This window comes from Aulonocara sp. 'chitande type north' Nkhata Bay, linkage group LG2 (genome assembly GCF_057382095.1).
Source record: "Aulonocara sp. 'chitande type north' Nkhata Bay isolate Kocher_YH1m ecotype deep benthic linkage group LG2, A_spYH_male_GT1.1, whole genome shotgun sequence".
In the NCBI taxonomy this organism is placed as follows: Eukaryota; Metazoa; Chordata; class Actinopteri; order Cichliformes; family Cichlidae; genus Aulonocara; species Aulonocara sp. 'chitande type north' Nkhata Bay.
The window spans coordinates 25306650-25326368 of NC_141345.1; the positions used below are offsets into that span (position 1 = coordinate 25306650).

A 19719-nucleotide genomic window follows, 5' to 3' on the forward strand; every position below is an offset into this window, starting at 1 on the left:
TTGCTAAAGTGCATCAACCCCCCCACTTAAGGTTACTTTGAAATGACAAGCAGCAAATTACAGCCATTTAAATGGTAATTGCACAATAGATAGATATTTCTCTATGTAGCATGTTTTAGCTGAACAATAAAGATGTAGGAAATATTTTCAATTGTTTTTATATGACTACTTCAAAATCTGACAGGTGTAAACAGCTGGACCAAAACTAAGACAGGTCATGAAATATAAAGGCTCAAGGTCAGGGTTAACATTGGACAGATGCAAGTGGAACAGTAGCATGTAACTTCCCTCACAACAAAAATGCAAGAAAAAAAAGAAGAAGCAAGAATTCAGTCCCCAGTAAAATTTGAGTTAAATGTTTACATCCATAATTCAGTCTACGCAAAAGTCCTGATCTATCACGAGCCGGGAACTCCAAGAGTAGTACTTCTGTAAAGTCACTGGAAAGACAAACAGTCATCCCAGATTACTTTGGTCCTTTCTTCAAGTTGTTCATGTACTCCTTAAAGGTCCTTTCAATGTTGGGCACTTGATAATTCTGCGCTGCATACATGCCAGTGACTGTTCCCAGCAGTACTCCCAGGAAGGCAGATGAACGTAGTCTGGCCACCACATAACCGGCCAAAAAGCCTTTCAAAAATGGCGATCCCAACACTGAACCACCCTACAAGGCAAAACAATATACACAAATGAAGATATTTCATTAAGGGTAAATATATATTCTGCATAGACCACAATCACAATTTAGCTTCCGTTAGTCTGAATGAGTGACCAGTATTCACTTTTATTCATCAGTCGTAATACAACTGCTAACGGAAATGCTTTACATTTACAATGATATACACTCTCCGGTCACTTTATTAGGTATACCCACTCAACTGCTCATGAACACAAATATCCAGTCAGCCAGTCACATGGCAGCAACTCAGTGCATTTAGCCATATAGACGTCGTGAAGACAAGACGCTGAAGTTCAAACAAAGCATCAGGGTAAGGAAGAAAGGTGATTTTAAGTGACTTTGAATGTGGCATGATTGTTGGTGCTAGGTGAGCTTGTCTTGGAGATTAAGTATCGGAATTTCAGAAGCGGGACCATGCCTCTATACACGCTCCTTTCGGTTCTCACCTATTTAGGTTTCCCCAGTCCGACAAGCTGTTTGTTCTCAAAATTATTGTCAGTTTTGTTTTCGGTATTTTGAACTATACTTATCTGTTGTGTCTCTGATGAAAATGTGGGGAATGGATGACTTATTACAGACTAAATCTACCTACAGGTAGACAAAGTATCTCAAACCTGATGTCACAAAGCTCAAATCATGTCAAACTGGTTTCTTGAAAGCCACAATGAGTTCATGCCACTTAAATGTCAGCTGATCTCAATGGAATAGAGCATCTTTGGGACGTGGTGTGACATTTGATCAACAAATCTGATGCTTACATGTCAAGATGGGGGGAGAAAAAAAGCTGTCAGTAATGTTTCCAGTAGCTTGTTTAATCTGTGCCATAAAGAATGGAGACAGAAAAGATCCAACTCGGTAATAGCATCATATACCTTATAAAGTGGCCACCGACTGTATATTCCTACAGCAAGATTAGACAAGGAGAACGTGCTTCAAGGTACTGACCACTTATCTGGGACACTTGTAATAACTTACCTGGGGAATTCCTGCAGATACTTCGTGCTCTACTCGCCTCTGGATCTCATCCAGCTGATTTTTGAGCTGTGTTAGATCTCTTAACTGTTTCAGAGGATCCTGTAATAAAAGCAGTTAATCAAATTCCCATTAGAAATGATATGATAGTTCGAAATTAATCTACCCGAGGACAGGTGTCAGCCTAAACTTGTCTCCAGCGGTTTTACGAAGAGCACATTTGTTTTTTTCCAACAAACTCCACACTTCTGTCGAAGTTATCACAGCTACAAGCGGTAATACTAAAGCCGAACAATTTCATGTAAAAGTGATCCCTACCCTGTTAAAATAAACGCTGTTAACAGAAAAATATATTTTATTGTTCTAGCAGTCGCTAACATACGATGAAGCGCACAACATAAAGCCTGACCACACTCTCACTAACCTTGTCATCCGCCATTTTTGCTCGGTGCGTTAATCGGCATTCGGCTCATAAGTCTGTGCTGCAGCTGTTTGTCCGCTCGATTGGTATAGCCTGGAAATCAATGCTTTGCAATACGTTAGTTATACAAATGGAAATTTGGTGCTGTTGGCAGGCGTATGAGAAAGTACGGTTAGAAAAAGTTTGGAGTTTCCCTTCCATATCGCTGTCGTGCAAAGTTATGAAAATCATTGTCAGGATGCACGTCATTTAAACTTTTCAAATGCATTTCTTTGGCTTTGGGATTTATGGGGAATATTTAATTTTTAAATGCGTCCGATTTATGTATCCCACTCAAAGCCACTCTCTACCCTGTTATTCTACTGTAGCCCCTCTAGAGGCATTTAACCGGAAAACAATTGCGCTTGCTTGTGTCCACAAGCACTACTCCGTAGGACGCACACTGCACTTTCACGTGGCAAAAACGTCTTACGTTATTGGTTTAATGTATACATTCTGGCATGTGATTGGTTAATGACAATGGCAACAAACCGCCATCTTTTTTCATGAGACGACTAGCAACGAGGCTACTTTACACCTTTACTAGCGTCGTGAAATTCTTTATCTAATGTAAAGAACAGGCAACACGTAGCATTACTTAGCATAATAACACAATGCATGGACATTTTCGGCGACTTCTAAACGTTGTTCAGAGTAGTTTGTAGTACCTTGGGCCGTCGTAGGTAAGACTTCAATAAGAAGGCATTTCATTGGATAACTGACTGACCGTGCGGGCAGTATTAACACACGCCATTAAACCTACCTTTAAAACGAGGAAGGAGCGGTGGTTTTTACATGTTTGTTTGGTTTAGTATCTCTCTCCCTGAGCAATGTGGATAAAAGTGCATGGCATTTTTGCAGCGATATATTCAAATAATAACCTTTAGTCACACTCCAGTACTTTTATTAGTATTATTTTTCATTAGTTATAGCCTTTATGAGCACCTCTGCTTGCCTCTCATCACCCGAGGAAAGGAGGTGAAATAAACTTTATGTCAACAGCACTGCAGTTACTATGTAAAATCACCCTTGTCATACTGTTCAAACATTGTGGCCGCTAATGATTTGTGCCTTAGTTGCATGTTATTGTGTTATTAGGCATAAAATAGCTAAGATGTGCAAACATGGAATTTCATAAAAACAAATTTGCAAGTTGTTTCCAATTTGAGCTTTAGAATTTACTGCATGTGAACGAGATATTGTATTCACTCGTCTAATGTGTGTTTTTGTCTGTTCTTATCGTTTGTGTTTTTATTTACAACTATTTTACTGCTCTCTTGGCAAGTTAACTGCCGAATAAGAGATCTTTATTCTCCCTGAGACTTTTACTTGGTTAAATAAAGCCTAAATGCTTCTATTTTTGGTGCTTCCCTTTTTGAAGTGAAGTGGAGATGGGTACGCTTTGACACAACACCCCTGCAATAAATTCCATCTTCTTGACAGTTCAAACATGGATCCCCTGCTGTGTGTCATTTTTGTCCTAGATCTTTGGAAACATGGACAAAGTGGAGCTTTTTGAGGTTGTTAAAGTGACAGAAGAGGTGGAGAGTGCCTACAGCCAAATGGAGGTGACATCCTTTAAAAAGAGGAAGAGCAAACCTCAAGATGACAGTGTGGAGAAACCTAAGAAGCCTAGGTAACATGAATAAAATGGTTTTCAACCCTTCTCTCATCACTGGCTGAGCTTCAAAGGCATTAAAAATGTCTTAAAAATGTCATGTTCTAATTGTAGACTTGGAATGTGTTGTCTGCCTTAGGTCTGCCTATCTGCTATACTACTTTGATGTTCACCAGATTATGCAACTCGGAGTCTCTAATATGCCACAGTCTGAGATCAACAAGCGTATCAGTGAGAGCTGGAAACGACTCAGCGTAGCTGAGAAAAGCTACTACCTGGAAAAAGCCAAGTTGGAGAAGGAGGGCATAGATACAGTAAGCTGCAGTCTCAACTTTTTTTTTTTTTTAAATGTAAACAAACCAGCGTATCGGATTAGCTGAGAAGACCATATTATTTAAATCCATTAATCTGTAGATTAAACCTTCTTAAACACTTATGCTAGAATTCAAAACTGGCGCACTTTCACCTGGCAATATGAGTCTGTTACAAATAAATTAGAAAAATACTTAGTTCAATATATGGGAAAAAAGATTTAATTTACATTTAAGACCTTCCTCAATAGTGTTTGACTATCTTTCAAAATATGTATATATTCCTACATAGTGAACAATAGTGTCAGAACGTTGAAAAATGTCTGCAGCCTTCATAAACGCAGGTACATAACCTTACTTTTGCTATATGTGAACATGCAGTCATCCTTTGAAGTATACAAGTCATTTCCAAGGGACGACTTACTATGATCGTAGAATATGATTTTATAAATATAATAGGAGGGCCCCATCACTGCAGCCAATCACATCATGAAAAACAATCACTTTTTATAACTTCTAAACAGTGAGTGATGTTAACATTTTCAGTGAAGATCTGAGAATAAATCTAGCATGTCCACAGATGTGCTAGATCTCTTTCTCTTACAAGGATAACAGCCTGTTAAGGCAGTCGTCAACTAATATTTATTAGTTGGCTGGAGTGCCACAAGAGGGCAGCAGCATCAATTCATATTTACCTGGAACATCAAAGTCCCAGGTAAATATGAATTGAATACCTAAACTTTAGCAAATAAATGCATTCCATTATCTTCTTCGTGGGTTCTCTCCGGGTACTCCGGCTTCCTCCCACCGTCCAAAGACATGCAGCTTGTGGGGATAGGTTAATTGAATAATCCAAATTGCCACTAGGTGTGAATGTGCGAGTGAATGTGAGTGTGAATGGTTGTCTGTCCTTGTGTGTTAGCCCTGCGACAGACTGGCGACCTGTCCAGGGTGTACCCTGCCTCTCGCCCTATGACAGCTGGGATAGGCTCCAGCGCCCCCTGCGACCCTGAAAAGGATAAGCGGAAGCCAATGGATGGATGGATGGATATCTTCTTTGAAATATCAGCTATGAATCAACAAAAGAAACCATGTAACCGTGTTTAGCTGGACGTGAAGAGTCAGAATTTGTTACTATGGTAACTGATTCAGATTTTAAATTACTCCTGTTTTCTGAACAAAACATCCAGATTTTCCCTCATCTGAGTTAAAAAGTTCAGTAAAAACTTAACAGTAAAAAGTATTTTTATTATAATAAATACTGTACTAGTAGACACTCTAGTAGTAAATTAATCATTATTCCACAAAGTCAACCTGTCTTTTTAAAAACATTGCCACTGGTAGACAGCTGATTAAAAAGCCCTTCCTCCAGTGAGATTCATTTATTTCCTTTATCATGAATTCTTTTGGCCATAAAAAAATGTCTCGATTGTGCTTTTTCCTCAGTCATCTGTTAGTCTCTCCAAAGATCTGCCAGGCTTCCGCAAAATCCTACCAAGAACCAGTTACTTTGTATTGTCCAAAGGCTGCTCTTCAAGTCTCCAGCCGGGAAGCTCTCAATCAGAGCTCAGCATTGAGTCTACGGAGAATCCACCTGAAAATGGCTTGCCCTCAGTCTCCCTTATTCAGGAACCCCGGTTGACACCTTTAGGGTTGGCTGGTAAGGTTGAACTCTCTGAACACCCCATTGTTGTTGATGAAATAACAGGGGAAACAGCAGTAGTGTCACCTGCCCTCCAAGGAATTCCACCCACCTCTTCCTCCTCCTCTGTCTCACCGAAAGCAACAGCTTCTGGAGACTCCAGTGTCTCACAGAGCTCTGGTGACTGTATGGCAAATCGGGTCATACTGAAAGGAAATGAGGCAAAAGCTGGCAGTAGTAGTTACAGTGCATCGATGGTGCAGCAAACACAGGGGGAAACCACACAGGTGGTGGCCATCATACCCACCCAGGTACAACCTAAATGTCCTCCATCTTCTGCCAGGTTGTAGACTGATATTCATTAACTTATATAATCACCTAATTTTAATAACAGCACATGTATTTTGCTTACTTCTTGCCTTACCCTAGAACCTACTGGAGCCCAAGTCTTTGGCAACTGTGAGCTCTGTGGGCCCAGTGGTGATGGTCCCTGTTAGAGCAAGCATAGAGCAAAGTGTCAAACCTTCATATAAAATGGTAAGCATGCATATTAGTCAAATAAAGAAAAATCTTGTATCTGGAAGAGTACACATTTAATTTTTAGGACTTGAAAGACCTGAAGTTACATATTTTCTTCTTCTCATCAGTCTGTGAAGACATACACTCGGAGAGGTCGAGGGAGGTGTCTGAATCCTGGCTGTTCATTTGTCTACGTTACCCGCCACAAGCCACCAACATGCCCCGAGTGTGGGAGCCACTTGGGTGGTAAATGGATACCCGCTGTAAGTGTTAATGAAACCTAAGAAAAAAATATTCACTATTTACTTGTGATTCTAATCAGTTAGTTTTGGCTGCCATTTTCTTAATAGGCAAAAAAGTCACACGAGAAGCAAGCTGCTTCAAGGCAAAAAGCTAAAAAAAAAGCTAATAAAAGCTGTCAAACCACACAACCAACAACTCAGAAGGCAGGTGCTGCTGTCAGCAAAATAAATACTACTGGAGTCAACAAAGAAGGACAAGTTGTGAGGCGCGCCAGAAAGCAGCCTGTTCGTTCAGCTGGATTGCCACAAGAGGGCAGCAGCACCAAACAACCGGCTCAAACAAGGTGCGTGTCATTTCTGCAGATTATTACTGTCTGAGAGTTCACAAGGCCATTAAATCAGATATTAAGTGTGTTCGTTCTTTTAAAGAAGCAAGTTGATTACATCAGCGGTCCCCAACCTTTTTTGCGCCATGGACCGGTTTATGCCCGACAATATTTTCACGGGCCGGCCTTTAAGGTGTCGTGGAAAAATACAACAAAATAAAACTAGTACCGGTACCGAAAAAAGAAGACTTATTCATAACACATGTGAAAAGACGCAGGAAAACCGAGTTAACGATAAAAACTATAACAAAATAACGCTGAAAAACGATAAAAACCCTGAAAACCATACATTTCACACTGAGCCTCAACTCTCGCGGCCCGGTACCAAACGACTCACGGGCCGGTACCGGTCCGAGGCCCGGGGGTTGGGGACCGCTGGATTATGGCTTTTATGCTTTAGCTGCAGAAGGCATGCAGTATGAAAAGTACAATGCAAAAGTCTCAAGATTGCTTCTTGTAGTCTGTCATTTATATTTACATTTTTCTTCAATACTTTCTTTTAATGTTCAAAGTCATTTTGAGTATTAATTCTCAGGGCTTTCTGAAGGACTATCAACATTTTTCGTTAACTCATTTTAATCTCGTACTTGAATTTTTTTTAATATTTGTTAAGCCATGTAACAATAATATCAGAATAACTGAAGCATAAAAAGGCACTAAAATCAATGGCATGTACCTGTATTTGTAGATTTGTATCTGTATGCCCGTATTTGTCATTTTCCTACCAAATGTCAAGAAATTTGAGGTGGCTCAATGCTTTTTCACAGCACTGTATGTGCATTAGTGGATTTGTTTATTTTTAAAAATGCACACTTACCTTGTTTTTTCTCTTTTAACTTACTGTACCTTCCTTAATAACAAGAACTGCCAAAAATGTGTGGAAAAAAGGGCCATTTTGAAAATGTGGATGAAGTTGAATTATACTCATTTCCTCTTTGTGCTGTTAAAACAGCTGCCTGCTGCCCTCTGTGTTTTGACACTAGACTGTATCTGACTTGACATACTTACTCTTTTATTTCTAGACAAGTGAAAGACAATCCTAAAAGTGCCTCAATCCAAGGCCAGGAAAAGAGCAGTACCACTGTGCAGAAGAGGCCTGTGAGGCCCATCCTTCCTGCCTGCTACAACACAGGTGAAATGAAACAGAGCCAGCAGTAATGTTTTGGTGCATGTGCTTAATTGGGCTCTTACAGCGTCAACATATGTGTTTGTGTTTTAGGTCGTGCTGTGTTTCAGATCATAACTGTTCCACCTGACAAAGAGAAATGTCAGTATTCACACAACAATAATTCACCGAATGGTAATGATCATTTGACTGTATTTCTAATTATTCTTCATTCTGTGCAATTTCCACATTTGTGGCTTCTGTCTGGTTTTATTACATGTCTGCTCTGTACTTGTTCTTGACACATGCAGACCAATTTTATCATGAAGTGTCTCGATGTGACTGTATTTTCTGAGGTTTTAGCTCTCAGTTGATCTGGTTCTTTTTTAACCACAGTGCCACCAGAGAGTTTCTCAGGTCTCAAACCCAGCACTTTAAAGCAGCTCGGCCACGCTGTCCCAACGACCACAGCTAACCAGGTTAACACATACATATGGTTACACACACAGAGAAAAACCTCACACAGAACTGCAAAACAGCAGAGTTAATTCTTCTTTCTAACTGTCTGCATGCATTTGCATAGGATTTTCCGGGCGCAGCTGACAGAGGCCAGCCCACGTCTTCTCTGACTGACAGGAGAGTGAATATCCTGTCAGTTGTGCCTTTCAAACAGCAAACAATTTCCAGTTTTGTGAGTATCTTCTTTGCAGTTTATTTTGCTGTAATTGTGTACAAACCTGTACTTTTGTCCCTCTATATTGCTTGTTTGTTGATATTTAGGTAATTTACTTCTTTATTCTTTAAGGATTTGGGACTGTCCACAGCACGAGGCAGGGGTCGGTGTAAGAACCCATCTTGCGACTATATTTATAAGAACAGGCACAAACCTGCAGTGTGCCCGAAATGTGGCTGCGAGCTGACCCAGAAGAATGCCAAGGCAACAAAGGTACACAAAACCTTCCTTCCTCCAATTTTTCTCCAAAGTGCAGGTGCTGTAAGGTGCTGTTACAGCTGTAACACTTTCGTTTACTTGTCTTCACTATAATTATTGCAGAAACCTTTAGCAACTTCTGAACACAAATGTATTAAATGCTTTACTTTTACTTTAAAACCAACATTTTTGTATTTTTCAATACGGATCCATTTGTCTCCATTGATTTCTTAATTTCCCCTTTTCAGTCTGAGACTCTGCTGTGTCCATACAATCCCCTTAGTCCTGCCCAAAAAGACATCCAGCGTCAAAATACGGTGCAGCTGCTGCGCAGCTCTTTGCAGATTCCTGAGAATGAGGCTGAGCTTCAGGAAACATTAACCCTCATCCAGGAGCTCAACACTTTCCAGGTTGTCTTTGTTCAAGTGGCTGATCAGGAGCAGGAAAACAGCGCTGAGGCAGAGACCATGCTTCAGTCTAGGTGGCCTCAGTACTACGAGTCAGCAGCTACTCACTGTGGCCTGTGTAACTACCCTCTCTTCAAAGGTGATCAGAGGTAAGAAGATGCATGACAAGATTAGTTTTAATATCTTTAGTATTCTCCCACCTTGATTATTGTAGTTCACTTTTCACGTGTGTCTCCCAGTCCTCCATATCTAACCCCCAGTTACAGCAGGACAGCAGCAAGGCTGCTTACAAAAACTAGTCAGCAGTCACATATTACACCTATTCTCTGATTCCTTCACTGGCTTTCAGTGAATTTGAGAATCCACTTTAAAATTCTGACCTCTGCTTAAATAGCAGAGCTTCTGAAACCTCGTCACTGCAGCCGGCCTCTCCGATCCTTAAACCAGGGTTTTAAAAATAGAGGTGATTGTGCATTTGAGGTTGTTGCACCTAAACTGTGGATTAGCCTTCCACACTCATCAGGTCAACTTCACTGTTACTGGTTTTAACTGCTGAAAAGTCATTTTTATAGGTTAGCTTTCCCTTAATATTTTCCCCCTTGACTTTGACCGTAATTTGCAACTATTTGCTTGTATGTTGGAATGAGTGTCTGACCGTATATGGTTGATTTTGTTTCTGTGTGGTTATCATCACTCTGTGGCTTTTATTCAAACTGTTAAGCACTTTGTAACTCTGTGTTTTGAAAAATGCTAAAATTATTGTAATATCTGGTATCTTACATTATCTGTATCTGTACATTTTAGCACTGTTGCAGGACAGGAGAACTGCTGGCTGCTCACTGAAACTCTAATGCAGACAGTCTCTCTGCAGCTCAAGGTTTGTCTCAATGTTCAGTGTCTGGCCCTGCACAGCTTCACTGACCTTCATCCAGGTAAGCAGAGCCAATTGAAGGTATATTGCACATATAATTATGGGATTTGTTTGAATTAAATAAAGATTCTTCAGGAGACTGGCTACCTTTTGTCTGCAGAAGCTCTCAGTAGGCACAAGCTGGCACATATGTAGTAATGACCAGAAATTTACATTCAGTTATCATAGGCATGAATGCCATGGTAATTTTAATTATTTATTTGAACTGTTCTTTTTCAAAGAAGTATTGGTTCTGAATTTATTCTGGATTTTCTCTAATCCAGACAGGGTCAAAAACATACACAGACTCATCTAAATCTTTCAATAAGTGGTGCTGAGGTTCTATTGTGTTTTTTAACGTGATGAGGCCAAAGCCTATTAAATTCTCGCTGGTGATCCCAAACAACATCAAAACTGGTTTTGAAAGGATAAAACAAGCTGACATTAGACTTCTGGAATGGTCTTCCTAAAGCCCCAGCTTAAACGTTTTTAAAAATGAATGAACTAACCTTATGCTTAAAATGCATAAAACCTTTGACTCTATGTGGATTAGAGAAAATTTAAAATAAATTCAATCCTATGCACCAGTTCTTGTTTTCTAAAGTTGTTAAAGATGTATGCTTCACAATCATTACACCCTGAAAAACAGCTAAAAAATCAACAATACCCCAAAATACCACGACATTTATGCTGTATGTAAACTTCTGACAACATCTGTACATTTATAGGCCCATGCTCCCAATTTGACTTATCCAGTTTTTAGTACACTGTGCTTCTGTGATCCACTGGACAGAAAAGAAGTTGGCAAAGTCTTCAGTCGTGATGGAAATTCCAGTGTTACCAAAACAGCAATGCTATTATGAGTAACGGTGGCTCTGTGAGACCAAAACAGTAAAACTAAGAAGGGTGCTGCAATTCTGTTTGCTTAAAATGTTAGAAAAGACAGCAGTCCACTACTTTTAGCCTTGCTACTCATCAGTCGCTCCTTTTTCAAAAAAGAAATTGGTGCTTGTTCAAATGTTAACTCCATCAGTACCTGCCCTGGGAAAGCTCTTCTTCAAAAAGTGCCCTTAAAGGTCAGCTTCTGCAGTAAAATGTTGCATTTACCAGTTGCAGTAATTATTTCACTGATTGGTTAAAAGCCTAGCATATAAGACTCCAGTGAATGCAAATCTATCAGTATTTTCAAAAACTGTTGTCATCGTCTTTCAACTCCATACTAACCTTTAATAATATAAGGACAGGTTAACGTTTCAACCTGCCTCAATATGGTCAAAGTATCAGATGGGGTTGTTGATGATGTTGATGACTTTTGGCTGACCATGGAGAAACAATATTTTCCTTGTGTATTCATACCAAAAGCATTGAGTGGATATAAACAGCTCTTACTGAGGAAGCTTTTTTATAAGGTGTGGTTTAGCCTGTAGCCATATTCTCTGGCGTCGAGTGGATGAATCTTTCTTTATTCTAACAGGTCTGTTCAACATTGGGAACAGACTGCTGGTGAGCATTGACCTCTTTCTGAAGATCAGGGCCAGCATCAAACTAGGCCAGTCACCCTATCAGGCAGCCAAGACTATAGTGGACCACGTCCCCAGTCATCCTGGTAAAATCCTCTATTACACTCAGCATTTATTGCTTCTACTTTGTAAGGGTCTACATTTTTAAAAATAGCTTTGACAGTCTGTTTTCTCCTTTGGTTTTGGCCCCCAGTCCATTCTCTTAATCCAGATGAATCATCTCAAATTCAAGAGCTTCTCCTGAGTGGCTACTGGGCCTTTGAGTGCCTCACCATCCGAGATTACAACGATATGATCTGTGGCATTTGCGGCGTTGCTCCAAAGATAGAAATTGCACAGAGACACACAAACAATGTCCTGGAGCTCAAGAATGTAGAAGTGAGAGTTTGGTGATAACAACTGTAATTAATGCCACATAACTTTTGTTTTGGCAATGGCTGCTTTGTTTAGATATGTGTTTGACTGTGTGCTCTTTTGTTGTGTCCTCTTGTGACCTTTCTGCAGTTTACCTGGCCTGAGTTTTCAGTGTCAGATGAGGTACATGTGGATGACTTCTGGCTGACCATGGAGAGTGAGGCTATTGAGCAAGCAGCTTTCCCCACAGACATCCCTATCACACGGGTAGATGCTTCCATAATTGCTCCCTTCATTCCACCTTTGATGAGGAGCCCCACTGTTATCAACACAGAGAAGGACAAGGTCTTGCCACACCCTGAGCAGTCCTCGGGTATGTTCTTCCTGTAAATTACTGCTGATTTTAATCTCCATATGCATAAATCATTTTTATTAAGGGGTGTCCGATGTTCCAGTGATTAAATTCTAGTGCAATAAGTACTATATTCAAGCAAATATAATGGAGATTTTTAAGGCTAAAAGAACATAAATGCGTAATAGTGTTTAAAAAAAACAGTTTTGTAGGAAACACTAGGGGTGCAACGATATTCGTATCGATATTGAACCGTTCGATACAGTGCTTTCGGTTCGGTACGCATATGTATTGAACAATACAATTTTTTTCAATTTTTTTTTTTCAATTTTTTTTTTTTTTTTTTTTTTGTGTCCCGTTTGGATTTATAGCCATCAGAATTGTTGTCTTGAGGCCAAGAAAGATGCCAAGAGGATTTATTTTAAGTGGATCATCATATTGGTCCATTTGATTGACCTTTATTATAATTCTGAATTTATTTTATTTTCAGTTGCAAACGGGACAGACATGACTGTGGGATAGGACAGGGGGAAAGAATGAAAGAAAGAGGGGGAGAGAAAGAAAGAAAACCAAAGGGGAGAAAAAAAAAGAACAATACAAAATTTGTAATTTATTTTATCAACTTTCCTTCTGACGATGCTGTCTGTGTTGAGCGCTCAGTGAATCTGCATTTGACTACTCCGCCTAGGCTCGAGAGTGCAGCCTAGGCGGAGTAGTCGAACGCAGATTCACTGAGCACTCAACACAGACAGGATGGTCAGAAGGAAGAGCGCAGGGCAAGCTAGCGAGACAGAAGTGGACCTCCCCACCCTCATTCAGATCTGGCGTTTGGAATTATTTTGGTTTTCATGTGACGTATGACCCTGAAGGTAAGCGAGTCATGGACTAAAGTAAAACAGTATGTTGGATGTGCCATGCAATGCTCAATTACATGGGTGGGAGCTAGTGTGTTAGCGCAGTTAGCTCGTTAACGTGTTGGCCGTCTAGCCACTGGTGTCAAGCCAGCCTCCAATTCGAGACTTGCAGTCAAGCCAGCCTCCAGTTTGTTTTACGTTCCCTGTGTATTCAAAGTATTACGGGAATGGATGTGGAAACCGGATTTCAAAATAAAAGCCAACTTCGAGTGAATTAACAGATATGTTAAGAACATAATAACATATAATTTAGGCTTTTTTTTTTTTTACAAACTCTAATGTTAGATCTATATGACACAGCCTTGTACCCTAATTGTGCCCTGTCACTATCAAGGCCATCTTATTTTGGATTTCAAAGTAAAAGCCCTGTGAATCTTCATTTTTGAACTACTCTTTCAATGACTTAATAATGCTCTTAAAAGCAAAAGTCGTATTTCCAAATACTATTTGAACTTTATATCAACACTTTCCAACCACAGTCTTTTTACAGTGATACCATATCAATATCAAGTATATATTTATAATTTTAATAAATGACAAATTAAAAAGGCATGAAAATTTTTTTGTATCGAAAAAATATCGAACCGTGACACCAAAGTATCGAACCGAACCGAACCGTGAATTTTGTGTATCGTTGCACCCCTAGTAAACACATCTCACATGACCATTCATGTGCACTGTATGTGCGTAAGATGCTGTAAACAGGAAACGGAGGATTAAAAACATACTAAAAGTGAGATCAAGGATTTCTTTACTCGGACTGCCGATAACATGGAAATGTTACAGAACCACAGGAGCGGCGGGAGAACATAGATTAGGGGATTGTTGCACCAATATGGTGATTTAGTAACGGGTATTAGATCGGTATCCACTGCTAGAAGAAGTCATTGCAATGAAAAAGCAAAACTATGAAATCTCACAGGTAGCCTAGCCATAATATTTGAGCTTAATATACCCTCACTGGCCACTTTATTAGATATACTGGTTCAACAGGTCATTAATACATGTGTAAACTAGAGATGGACCGATCCGATATTACGTATCGGTATCGGTCCGATACTGACCTAAATTACTGGATTGGATATCGGAGAAAAATAAAAAATGTAATCCGATCCATTAAATATCACGAAAGCACCTCACAAAACTTGCAACACGCCGTAACTCGCCTCAGAACGTCGGAGCAGTATGCATCACGTGATAGAGCAGCTGTGGCATGCGGGACCTGTCGGTGGTCTGGATAGCATTTGGAGCTTCGCTAGCAACCTGGCATTTCATCTCCGACAAAGTTATCCCCGAGAGAAGTAAAGCAAGTGTGTAAGTCCATCTCTGAATGTTTGTAAAGCATTCCCACGTTAAGCTTAACGAGCGACTGCCTCTCGCTCTCCGGCTGCTACTTCAATCGTGAAACTGCTAATGATCAGCTGATCGGCTTTTCTGTCGTGAGTCTCTCTTGTTTGTTTTTGGTCCACTTTGCGCCAGAAAGAGCAAACCAGCGGCTGAACAACAGCAGCACGTTTAAGCTTGATAAGCTGTTGTTACAATTTATTTAATATTACTTTCTACACCAGGATCTTTTTCTACGTAGCTGACGGCTGGTAACTGTGCAGGGGCGGATCTAGCAAAGTTTAGCCAGGGGGGCCGATAGGGCATTAACTGGGAAAAGGGGGCACAAAGACATACTTTTCTTTCTTATTCTCATTTAAAATGTCGAGCTTTTAATAAATAATTATCTGACACCCAAAGTTTTAATTTGATGTAAAATGAATAGAAGTCAATTACTGTATATAGTAACTATTAAGTCTAATATATATACCCTAGTAAGCTATAGTACTTTTTCCTTTGGGAAGGTACCATCTGTGCAGTCTGCAATTTTGTTGAAGAAAGATGTTGAATCTATTTAATATTTCTTGAAATAATTGATTTCTGTGCATTTTTTTTCACACTGCATCAAATTAAGGTTGATTACGTTGATTAAGCATCATGAGGTGGAGTGTGAGGGGTGGTTCCCTATTTTTTATTTATTTATTTTTGTTGTTGCTGGGAGTTGGAACCCTATTAGTTAGGTTGCTTAATATTTATGCTAAGTACTCTTTAAAATACCAGAATAGGGAGGATGGTGTAGGTTTAAGTTTATTAGATTGATCAGTATTGCTGAACTATGAAATATTTTTTTTGTATACAGGTATAACAGAATAGCTTTAGTGTAGTTGTTGTTTTAAACTTGAGTATGAACTTGCAGACTTGCAAAATGCAGCAAGATATTTTAAAAAACAGTTTTGTTGATTAAAAAACACTATATCGGATTCATATCGGTATCGGCAGATATCCAAATTTATGATATCGGTATCGGTATCGGACATAAAAAAGTGGTATCGTGCCATCTCTAGTGTAAACCAATCATCTGACAGCAACTCGATGCATTTAAGCATGTAGACGTGGCCAAGACAACCTGCTGAAGATCAAACACATCATTAGAATTATGATTTAAATGACTTTGACTGGGGCATTGTTGCCACGTGGGGTGGTAATTTGCAAACTGCTAATGTACTGGAATTTTCCTAAACAACAGCATCTCACAGAGATGGTTTACAGAGAATAATTTGAAGAAGAGGAAAAATCCATCATCATCATCAGCATCTTGCCGCACAGCAAGAAGGTGCTGTTCAATTCCACCATCAGGCTGGGGTCTTTCTGTGTGAAGTTTGCAGGTTCTCCCCGTGTTTGCGTGGGTTCCCTCCGGGTACTCCGGCTTCCTCCCACAGTCCAAAGACATGCAGTTAGTGGGGATAGGTTAATTGGTTAATCCAAATTGCCCATAGGTGTGAATGCAGGAGTGAATGTGAGCAGATGGGCCACTTTAGTAGGAGAGCACATGGTTTTCACGCCTGTTAGTTAACAACAGGAAACCAAGGCTACAATAAGACCACAGAAGACTGGTCTGAGGAGTCTGGACTTTTGCTGCCACGTTTAGATTTTAGGGTGAGAATCTGGCATAAACAACATGGAAGCATGGATCCATCCAGTGTACCCATCTTCTAATGTATAATACACCATGTCACAAAGCTCAAATCATCTTAAACATCTTTATTGAACATGACAGTGAGTTCACTGCACTCAAATGGCCTTAGCAGTAAAAAATCTCGTTGTGATAGAGCACCTCTGGGATGTGGTTGAACCGGAGAGTCACATCATTCATGTCAGTATGGACTAAAATCCCTGAGGAATGTTTCCAGCACTTTGTTGTATCTGTCACCATTTGGACAATAAAGTGCAACCCAGTACTAGGAAAATGTATCTAATAATGTTACTAGTGACTTTAAGATGATGGAGTAGGGATGTAGCCATTTTTTAAGACAGCATTGTTCATCATGTGCTTCAGGAGATCCATCAGTTTTGGTACGCCTCATTCACGACAGTCAGCTGAGACTCGACAAGATTGAAGATCACACTGAGGACGAGTTGAGAAAAGTCCTGGACTGCTGTGGGGCAAACATCGCCCCAGGTTCCACTAAGGTACGTGTGTGTGTGTGTGTGTGTGTGTGTGTGTGTGTGTGTGTGTGTGTGTGTCACTTTTTTCCTACTAAATAACTGGAACTGGAACTAAATTTACTACTTATGAAGCAAAATCTTCAAAAATCAGTTTTCTTGATCATTAATTTGCTTTGTTAATTCGTTCATTTTCTCATATTTGTGTGAGAGTTTGTAATAATAAAACCCTGCTTTCTGTCTCCATTTGAATGAATTAGAATGAGCTGCTGGCCTCTCTGATCTCCTTATACGCAGTCGTTCATAGCGGCCTCTCCACTGCCACGCAACCCCCTGCACACCTCACTGCTGGCAAGCTGTCCAAAGTCTGCCCCCACAAGGTAAAAACAGCAGCCAGATGTTATCCAGATGTGTCAAAACAAATGAATTAAATGGATCAACTTGTATCACATGCATCCATCTGCAAGTGTCATTTGGCGCAAACACACCAAAGTATTTTAAAGAAGTAACAAACAAAAGTGATTTTACACACTTTAAAAAGTATAATTGTTTTCTCTGTGATGCCTGTGCCCAGGTCATGTGCGCGTCTAAGTACTTGGTGAAAGGAGAGACGGCTCGTGACCATGTTGATCTGCTGCTGTCATCTCGCTACTGGCCTCCAGTCTATGTTTGTGACAGTGCTCGTCAGGTGGCCCTTTGCACTGACCTGCAGTACCCACAGCTGGCGAAACAAATGTGGGGCAGAAATCAAGGCTGCTTCTCTGACCCTTTTGAAAAACCAGTGGTGTGTGATTCCAGTGTTTAGTGTGATCGAAATAAGCTGTTATTATAGTAGTTTGCATTCAAAAGTTACGAGGTAAACACTCTGTGTGGTGCCTTCCTCAGACAAACTGTCCTTTGTCTTCTTTAGCTCGTGTCATGTCCGGAGCTCCAGGACCAGCTGTACAGTGCTGACCTGTCCTCCGGAGCAGAGAACCAGCAGGTCCACCCCATCACCAAGTCCTCTTCCTGCTGGCTGGTTCATCCTCCACAGGAAACCCAGAAGCCTGCTGCTCCAGAACATCATTCTATGGTCGTCTGCAAAGACCTCGAGCCCTATGTTAGCCTGGTAGCTGAGATAGAGATGGAGAAGGGCGAGGAAGATGACAAGAGTGCTCCGGATAAAGAACAGTCAGATACACTGAAGAGTGACTCCACAGAAAGTTCTTCTAGCGTTCCTTCTGTGAGCCGTGCGCTGAAACAACCTATTGTTTTCAACAACACTGCTTATTATTACCTGTACAACCGTCTGGTGGATTTTCTCACCAGCAGAGACATCGTGAGCCAGCAGATCAGTCAAGTTGTAAAGGCCTGCCAGCCTGGAGAGGTCGTGATCAGGGATTCTCTGTACCGACTGGGAGTGGCGCAGATAAAAACGGATGGCGAGGAAGATGAAGGAAGTGGGGTGGAGGGACAGGCACAGGAGGAAGTAATAGAGACGTTTGAGGTTGTTCTGGATGAATAAGCTAATTTGGCTTAGAAAGCGAGATATGTGAGCAAGCAGGCAGGGAGGTGGACTGAATGTATAATGGCTGCAAAAATTTAGAAACATGCAAGTTCTACTAGTGATTGTAGTGATTGTAGGGTTAACCCTGACAATAGTAGTATTTTTAAGATGGTGATCTTGTATCAAGTTGTTGAAACAGTTTTAGAGATGTTTAAGTGTGAGAACAAGTAGATCAGATTGATGGTAATGAAATGTCAAAGCTGTCCTTCTCAGTTGACTAAATGAATGTAACCTATGTATATATATGTTTTTTTAGCAACAGGAAATAAAGATTGAAAAAAGAACAGAACATATATGTAATGTATGTAAGTAACCTTGAGTCCTGCTCGTAAATGAGTGCTTTCCTCTGACTGAAAGAATGTAAGCAGGGTTTTATTCACTCAGCTACGACTTCAAACATGAAAGTAAATATTTAGCTTTGAATTATTTGGTATATTTATAACCCTTTGGCGTTCCTGCTTTACATTTTTACACTCTTACCTCTCAACTGCCACCCGCTGCCTTTTGGACTGATGTTTATTTTGGGAAGCGATTATAAAATGTTAATTGTAATATATGATAATGTGGTGATAGACCCTTGTTGGTAGTTTTTGCTTTAATTTGTGCCACACTGAATGAGTTGGGTTGACTCAAGTGAAGTAGCCAACCTTTAAAGAAACAGCTGCATAAAAGATATGTAATATATCTGTCTATGTGAAGTATTCGTGTTTTTTTTTTTTTCATTTTTTCTGGTGTTGATAAAGATAACGTAGACTTTGCCTGGCAGCTAAAATGAACAATGGATGAACAGAATCTCTATGGAAGTATTGGGGCTGCAGAGTTGTTAGTAGGGACACCTGTTGATCAAGTGGCACCGAAGCAGCCGTGTATAGTGGTAATATGCAAAAGTAGTCTGTAAATTAAACTGCTTCTGTCACAAATAAATATAAAGAAATTAATGGCTTTGCAGCTTTATTTAAATGTATAAATAACATGTGTATAAACTGATAAACTTAGACTTGACAACAGGAAATCTGAAACTTTGTAACGGTTTAATGTCTGCTACTGTAAATCTGTTGACTGTGAAGTTTCCTTACTCAGTTCTACATCAAAGCCACCCACAAGCAACACTGACATTCAGAATTACAAGAAGTCATCACATGAAAGAGGCTGCAAACATCAGGATGGTTTTTGAAGTCCCACAAAGGTAAAAGAAGTGAAACAGCTCCAGGATACAGTTTCTGACATCATTCATTGCTTGAGGAAATGAAGAGAGGTTTACAAGTAAGCAAATTACTAATTATGTTATTAATTCAGTCAATGTTGGGTGTACTTTGGGGATTAATGAATTAATATATAATTATGATTAATTAATATATAATTAGA

The 19719-nt window shown here is 40.0% G+C and overlaps 2 protein-coding genes across 6 annotated transcripts; one reads left to right on the plus strand and one right to left on the minus strand.

Moving 5' to 3' along the window:
- Nucleotides 1–466: 466 nt before the first annotated feature.
- Nucleotides 467–2446, minus strand: LOC147337915 (SLC35A4 upstream open reading frame protein-like). The gene is made up of 3 exons (XM_086312807.1): nucleotides 2076–2446; nucleotides 1655–1753; nucleotides 467–664 (listed from the first exon to the last, which is right to left on the minus strand). The coding sequence occupies exons 1-3, from the start codon at nucleotides 2088–2090 to the stop codon at nucleotides 467–469; spliced, it is 312 nt and encodes a 103-aa protein (XP_086168933.1). The 5' UTR covers nucleotides 2091–2446.
- hmgxb3 (HMG box domain containing 3) lies at nucleotides 2126–19278 on the plus strand. 5 transcript variants are annotated; one of them, XM_086312801.1, is made up of 22 exons: nucleotides 2126–2238; nucleotides 3596–3747; nucleotides 3869–4043; nucleotides 5487–5700; nucleotides 5824–5993; nucleotides 6112–6219; nucleotides 6330–6464; nucleotides 6552–6787; nucleotides 7852–7961; nucleotides 8049–8129; nucleotides 8331–8413; nucleotides 8518–8625; nucleotides 8740–8880; nucleotides 9114–9421; nucleotides 10077–10204; nucleotides 11657–11788; nucleotides 11896–12080; nucleotides 12207–12429; nucleotides 16702–16835; nucleotides 17069–17188; nucleotides 17383–17592; nucleotides 17719–19278. In XM_086312801.1, exons 1-22 carry the CDS (start codon nucleotides 2176–2178, stop codon nucleotides 18310–18312), a joined length of 3810 nt encoding a protein of 1269 aa, XP_086168927.1. In that variant the 5' UTR covers nucleotides 2126–2175; the 3' UTR covers nucleotides 18313–19278. The 5 variants fall into 5 exon arrangements, with proteins under 5 accessions (XP_086168927.1, XP_086168909.1, XP_086168926.1 ...); XM_086312800.1 differs by lacking the exon at nucleotides 2126–2238 and adding exons at nucleotides 2609–2794; nucleotides 3397–3506 and having other exon boundaries at nucleotides 5487–5993; XM_086312783.1 differs by having other exon boundaries at nucleotides 5487–5993.
- The last annotated feature ends 441 nt before the right edge of the window (nucleotides 19279–19719 follow it).

What these genes read in the sequence shown, in the direction of transcription:
- hmgxb3 (XM_086312802.1), top strand. Translation starts at nt 2,958, where the DNA reads ATGGCATTTTTGCAGCGATATATTCAAATAATAACCTTTAGTCACACT. An exon ending in TGGCCATCATACCCACCCAG is followed by an intron (nt 5,994 to 6,111) that starts GTACAACCTAAA and finishes GCCTTACCCTAG; the next exon opens with AACCTACTGGAGCCCAAGTC. An exon ending in AAACAACCGGCTCAAACAAG is followed by an intron (nt 6,788 to 7,851) that starts GTGCGTGTCATT and finishes TTTTATTTCTAG; the next exon opens with ACAAGTGAAAGACAATCCTA.
- LOC147337915 (XM_086312807.1), bottom strand. An exon ending in TATCTGCAGGAATTCCCCAG is followed by an intron (nt 665 to 1,654) that starts GTAAGTTATTAC and finishes TTTGCCTTGTAG; the next exon opens with GGTGGTTCAGTGTTGGGATC.